This window comes from Danio rerio, chromosome 8 (genome assembly GCF_052040795.2).
Source record: "Danio rerio strain M-AB ecotype USA chromosome 8, GRCz13ab, whole genome shotgun sequence".
Classification (NCBI taxonomy): domain Eukaryota; kingdom Metazoa; phylum Chordata; class Actinopteri; order Cypriniformes; family Danionidae; genus Danio; species Danio rerio.
The window spans coordinates 45398661-45405652 of NC_141028.1; the positions used below are offsets into that span (position 1 = coordinate 45398661).

The following is a 6992-nucleotide window of genomic DNA, read 5'->3' on the forward strand; positions in this document are numbered from 1 at the left end:
TCAATCAACCTCACCCTGATATTTCTAGGTATCTTGTCTGACTTTTGTGGCCACTACTATCTAATGGATCCCTATTATAATGTTATTTGTTATTTTTATTCAATTATTTCCTTCCCTAATAATCTGACCTACACTATTCTTATGGCATGCCTTTTGTCTGTGATGCAGTTAGATAGCAGTGGTGGAACTAATTACAATCTCGGGTTAATTTAGTCCACTACTAAATAGAAAACCAGTCCAAGTTTTATGCCCGAGAATGTCCCAAAAGCCTCCTAAACACCCATCAACTGAGTACTCTAACTCCGGGTGACGGAGCAGGTACACCTCTCAACTACTGTTACACTTATCAGTATCGTTATAGGTGTACCACAAAATGCACCAGCTCGCTAAGGGATTCCACAGCAATCTACCACAAAATCCTGTGAATCCACCGGCGCCTTTCATTCACGTCTGAATGAGAAACCAACACTTTCCTTCATGTCTGAATGAGAAACCAACAGCGTTCCGTTACTACCCACTACTTCACAGACAATCCCTAGTCTATAATTTTTTAAAATCTTCCTGGGCTAACTTCCAAACTTCTTCATAAGCTCCAACTGGTTAGAACCATGCAGCTTGTGTCATCTTTAGGACTTCATCTCACGAGCATGTCACACCACTTCTCTATCAGCTTCACTTTCGGATTGATTTTAAAATACTACTTTTCACTTAATGTCTCCATATTTATATCCCTTCTCGCACTCTTAGATTAGGCAGCTCTTCCCTGGTGCCACCTTGCACTCGATTTAGCACAATGGGTGCCAGATCTTTTAGCTCTGCAGCTTTTTGACTATGGAACTCGCTTCCCCTGGATCTAAGGAGCAGTGATAGTCTTCACACTTTTAAATCTCATCTTAAGACCCATCTTTTTAAGCAGGCTTTTTAAAACTATTTTTTTAACATGTTATTTTATTCTCATGTTGTGTTTGTACCTGCAACTCCTTACAAATATTAAAAATCTTGTTTGGCAATGTTTTATTAGTTGTTTTAATTTGTTCTGGTATGGCTGTTAATGCTTGTTGTAAGACGATATGGGTGTCCAGAAAGGTTTTACAAACAAAATTAAGTATTATTATTATTATTGTTATTAATAGCCATTCAAAGATTAATAGCCATTCAAAGATGTAAATTAAATTTATGCCAAAAACGGGATTATCGCATAAATGATGTGAGAATATAGAGTCAAAGAGAACAAAATCGTCACTGCTGACAAATATCAAACATAAAAATGGAATTTACTGCGGTAGGAGTAGCTGCATGAATCTTTTCTTTATTTAATAAATTACTTGAACCTCAGAAGGCACAGAAAACCGTTTCCATTATAGTTTATGTGCATTTTTTTCTTATAGAAAAAAAAAACTTTATCCTACTCTGTTATGGGCATACATTTTTAATGCAATTTTTTTATGCGCAACTTGGCAATTCCATCAACCATTTTTTAATGCGCATATCTAAAATGTACATACAAATAGGTGGATGGAAATATGGCGACATTCAAAGTAGAGGGGTAAGTACTAGGAGTTTCCAATGTTGTTCAAACTATCTTCTTTTGTATTCAACAGAACCAAGTGGATGGGGGGTAAATGATCAGTGAATTTATATTTTTGGGTGAACTGTGAATTCATACATTTTTCATACTGTTTAAAAATGGACACCAAGCTACTCTTAGTTTGTACAATCGTTTTAGCATAAAGAGATAAGATAAAGAGCCCATAGAAATTTGCTGAGTGTGACTTTAGAAAGAGTTTCTCCAACAGGCTCTTCTGTTTGATTTTTTTTACAGTGTGACCCAACCCTACTGCCTGAACCAAACCATGTGATGCTCAACCACCTGTACGCCCTTTCCATCAAGGTTTGCTACGATGCTACACACACTTTAGAAGTACATTAATCAAAGAAATTATCAAAAAAAAAAAGTGTACACCCTTAGTAATAGTTCACCCTAAAATGAAAATATTGTCATCATTTAATAACCTAATGAATTCCAGAATAAAAATGTGTTCTTCAAAAGAAAGCCTGTCTAATGATAAAGCTGCTATTTTTTAAAAAATATTATAATAGATATGACTAGTGTCTTATATTCCTGAAATTATGACTGCTTGGGCAACATAAAAGTTGGTAAATGACAGACCTTTCAATTTCAGGTGATTTGTGCCTTTAAATGTTTCGTTTAGAATATTGTTGTGATTTCCAGTGTCTTGTTTAATTTCTCCTCACAGGATGGTGTGATGGTCCTTAGTGCGACACATCGATACAAAAAGAAGTACGTGACCACACTCCTGTACAAGCCTATCTGATGTCAGACCTCCTGCGGGACCACCAAAATCAAAAAAGGGACCATACCTACCAACCATACTAAAACTTATCTTTTTCTGTTTCTTCTGTTCCATAAGCCAATATATATATATAAATATCAGTGTTTGCACAAATGATATAATGTGTTTGTCAAATGTTAAAAATGTATTTCTTATACAGCTTTCAGACATTCAAAATTGTACTTTCAATATTTGTACTTGGCTTTTCACTTTTGGAATTTTTTCAAGATTATTCTAAGAACATATGTGATGTCTTTTCTTTGCAGTCTTGATTCCAGGGATGTCACACATATATATATTTGATGTTTGTTGTGCCTGACTTTATTTAACATTCCCAACAAGTTGCGCTTGATTTGAAAATGTCTACAAATAAAGTGGAGAATCATAAAAATAACTGTTTATAAATCAACATGCTAATAAAGTAAACAGGAACACATTTGTAAAAAGAAAAACATTGGGATTTTATAATAATCTTGAATCAACACAGGAAAGTAAGAAAAGTAGATATGACTTGCTACAATAGAATTGAAAAAAACTCAGAATCTGTATGAAAAGCTGAAAATTCATTAGTATTTTTTTCCTCTATTTTTTAAAGATTTGATTTATGTAACAAATTATTTTTTAGGTTATTTACATTGTGAATCTATGAATTAGCTCAATGTTAACTCCAGTTACATTCTGAAAACATCTATCGTTGTAAAATAATGTTTAAAAAAAAACACATTTTAAAAAAAGTGTATTAATTCACATAGAGTTAAACACTTGAATTTTTCCATTAAAAAAACAGTTGATCTCAGGGTCTGGTGGCAGCACATTTAGCTTAGCTTAGCTTAGCTTACCTAAGCATAGATCACTGAATCAGATCATGCTATTAGCATTTTGCTTTTCCTATTTAAGCTTGAGTTTTCTGTAGTTATAACGTTTACCATTCCTGACAGAAAATGAGAAGTTGCTATTTTGCTAATATGGCTAGAAACTACTCTCATTCCAGTACAAAAATCAAAGAATTTTGCTGCCATAACATAGCTGCAGCAGATTTAAGGACATTACGCAGCACCTACTGTAAAAAGCAAGTTAACTGTCAACATGACCACCTGTTTGCACAAGGGGAGTGTGTTGTGCTGTGTAATATTTTGCCTACTGCAGCCATGGCAAAATAGCAAATTTTATTTATTTATTATTTATTTATTTATTATTTTTTGTGTCTGGCTTGGTACATAACATAACTACAGAGGAGTCAAGCTTTAAATGGTAAAATTATTGAAATGCTAATGGTTTAATCTGATTCAATGGTTTATGCTAAGCTAGAAGGCAGAAATGCTAGCTTGTCACAACAGCTTTACTATTTGTTTCTACTCAAAATGTTACACTTTTATATGAATTTATATAATAATTGTGCATGTGTGAAGAATTCAATGTAGGTAGTTTTAAGTTAACCAGTAATCTTTTTTGGTTGTTTTTGCATGTGATATTATATAAGTTTTCCCAGAGATGGTTTGCGGCTGGAAGGGCATCCGCTGCGTAAAAACTTGCTGGATTGGCGGTTCATTCCCCTTGTGGCGACCGCGGATTAATAAAGGGACTAAGCCGACAAGAAAACTAGTGAATGAATTATATAAATGAATACATTCAATATTATCAAATATCATTAACAATGTTAATGATTGACATGCAAGGTCCAGCCAGTTAGTCCAACAATGGTGTCTACTGGTGCACGAAGGTTTACTGCGTTCGATCTTTCCAGAGCACAATGTTGATTTACTTTAAATTTAACTCACATCTGACTCCAATTTTACTATGAGGTGGTTTAGATTGTTAATATATTTATCCTCCAATCATGAAACATTGAAAATGTTATTTATTTTAATATTACTTTAGATTATGATTGAATATTCTCTTTGATTAATTATTGTATTGTATTCATTATTATTCTCATTCATTCGGATTCCTATAACATCCCGAGTCTTGTACCAGCCGAGTATACAATCTCTTAAACACAAGCATGTCAGTCTTGGTCACTGGCGATTAACCACCATTCTAAAAAAGCAGAACCCTACTTATTAGAATTTTGTGTGTGTGTGTGTGTGTGTGTGTGTGTGTGTGTGTGTGTGTGTGTGTGTGTGTGTGTGTGTGTGTGTGTGTGTGTGTGTGTGTGTGGTCCCCATAGATCTGCTATCCACTAAATCAAAACAAAACTATTTAATCATACTATGATCATTATGTAATTAAGCAAAACAATCTGCTTAAATTTAACTTTGAGTAATCACTATACGATTTAAATGGTATTATAAGTTTGGAGATAAAGTTCTATCCCCTTAGATAGCCTCTTACAGTCTAAGTATACATGAATTAATGCCAATGTGTTAGTCGGAGCTCTAAGAACATCGTAAAGCATGCCACGCTGCTCCGTCTATTGTGTTACTAACCTGTACAGGGGCTTGTGGTGTTATGGGCTTGTGGTTTTATGGACTAGAGTTAATAACAAAAAATTCTCTATTTAAATAATCCAAAACATAACAATTTTTTACACTGCAAAAAAATGCTTTTCTTATTTAGATTTTTTGTCTTGTTTCTAGTCCAAATATCTACAAGTTCTTAAATGAAGCATAGACAAGCAAAACATATTGTCTTGTTTTAAGAAATAATATGCCAAAATGAAGTAAGTTTTTCCTCAAATCAAGCAAAATAATCTGCCAATGTGGTAAGCAAAATAATCTTGTTTTTCGATTTGTGATAAGATTATTTTGCTCACCCCATTGGCAGATTAGCTTGATTTAAGGAAAAACTTCATTTTGGTATAATATTTCTTAAAACCAGACTATATGTTTTGCTTGTCTAGAAAATGCTTTTTAGTTTAAGAACTTTTACATATTTGGACTAGAAACAAGACAAAAAAAATCTTAAGTACGAAAAGCATTTTTTGCAGTGTAGTCGGGTAAATGTGTATTATGCCAATTAATTTATTCAATTCATAAATGATCAATACAAGACATCAAATTATCAAAGATACATCCAGAATCAAAAGATGCATACCTGACTTCAAAATATATATATAGTATGGAGCATGAAGCTCCACACTACAGGCTAATCTGGTTATAAAATCGCTCTGAACATTTAGAAACTTTCCCTTAAGTATTCAAACCAAGAATCTACTTGAGGAAAGGGCTGTGTCAAATATCAAAAGACATTTGCATTTAGTGGCATGTTAGATCTGAATAGTTTCTGAATAGTTTCTGCATATAGGGAACAAATTGTCAGTTATATATCTATTATTTTGATTATGTCTATTTCTGAGGGAATGATACCGTTGTACCAGTCGCACTGAGACATTTTAAATGATATCAAACATGATAGATAAAGTCGCTTGGATTCATTAAGAACCTTCATACTTTGAAATGACCATTCTGTGTGAGTATGTATGAAGAGACGGTGAGTGAAGAGAGGAGGTTGCGGGGATGCTTCATGTAGTAAACCTTACTACATGTATATTTTCCACTGGTTGAGGCGGCCAAATATGGACCAGATTCCAGTCAGAGAATCAGGAGGGCAGGAGAAGTGTTGACGTTTGAAATCTTTATTTTCTCCAACATAATCATCAGATTGCTCAATTATGGGTAATGCTAGTGAGTAATGAATAAGATATAATGGTTTGTATAAGATGAACACATTACAGAAAACAACATCAGCAGGTGCTAGCAATGATGGAGAACATAACAGCAGGTTCCATAAACTAATCGTCCCCCCTAGAAACATGCAACGAACTTTAGTTCCTAGCCCATCAAGCAGGCTTTCTGACACAGCCGCCCCCAATTATCTGACAAGATAATTGAATATTAAGAAAGTCTGTCAGGGGAGCTTGTATCATTGGCTATTTCTCAATATGCCTTCTTCATCTGTCTTGCGTCCTCGTGTTCTCGTGCAACATCATCAGCTGCCCAAGTTCAGTTCCAATACTCCAGACCGCAAGTACGAAGGACGCGTGAAACTTCCCGGATCTGATCTTGATATCGAGGACGCAACGATGTAGACTTGAGTACCGAACTCGCTCTGGAAGTCCCAGAAGTCATTGCGACTGGAGGTGGTAAGCGCTGCGTTTTATTTAAATTTATTATTAAAGTTCAGAGATATGACTTATTTACCTCAGGAGTTTCCCTAAATGAAACAGTGAAAGTAAACATTACCATGGACATCTTAATAAAGGAATAAACATATTAAAGGTGTTTGTTTGGTGAAATTCGTATTAAAATCTGTTTTATTTATATTGTGCAACATAGAAAGTATATATTTTGAAAAGGGGAAAAACAAATCGTTGTATGAATGTTTAAATAATTCACCATTTAAAACACGTGAAGGTCATGTGACCATCAGGAAGAACGCAGCATCTCAATTCTCAAAGGACGCGTTCTCTGCCCTCGTGGTCCCCTGAGTTCGTTCTTCCGAGGTTACCTGGCAAGACCGATCTCCACAAAAACACAAGTCCGTTCTTTGTGTTCTTGGAATTGAAAAACAGCTATTGTCCTCAAGAGGAGGAAGTGGGATCAGTCGCACGACTGGACGAGTGTATGTTTTGTCCTTAACCTTGATTCTGACCACTCGAATGTGGCCATCAGCTCCAGGTAAAGCCTCAGTTACAGTTCC

The 6992-nt window shown here is 34.8% G+C and overlaps 1 protein-coding gene across 4 annotated transcripts in view; it reads left to right on the forward strand.

Moving 5' to 3' along the window:
- Positions 1 to 2806, forward strand: part of prkab1b (protein kinase, AMP-activated, beta 1 non-catalytic subunit, b) — a 29652-nt gene extending 26846 nt beyond the window's left edge. For all 4 annotated transcript variants that reach the window (NM_214713.2, NM_001328554.1, XM_087262837.1 and 1 more), the window contains 2 exon segments: positions 1823 to 1891; positions 2259 to 2806. In NM_214713.2, the coding sequence (NP_999878.1) occupies positions 1823 to 1891; positions 2259 to 2336 (147 nt within the window). In that variant the 3' untranslated portion in view covers positions 2337 to 2806.
- Positions 2807 to 6992: the final 4186 nt, after the last annotated feature.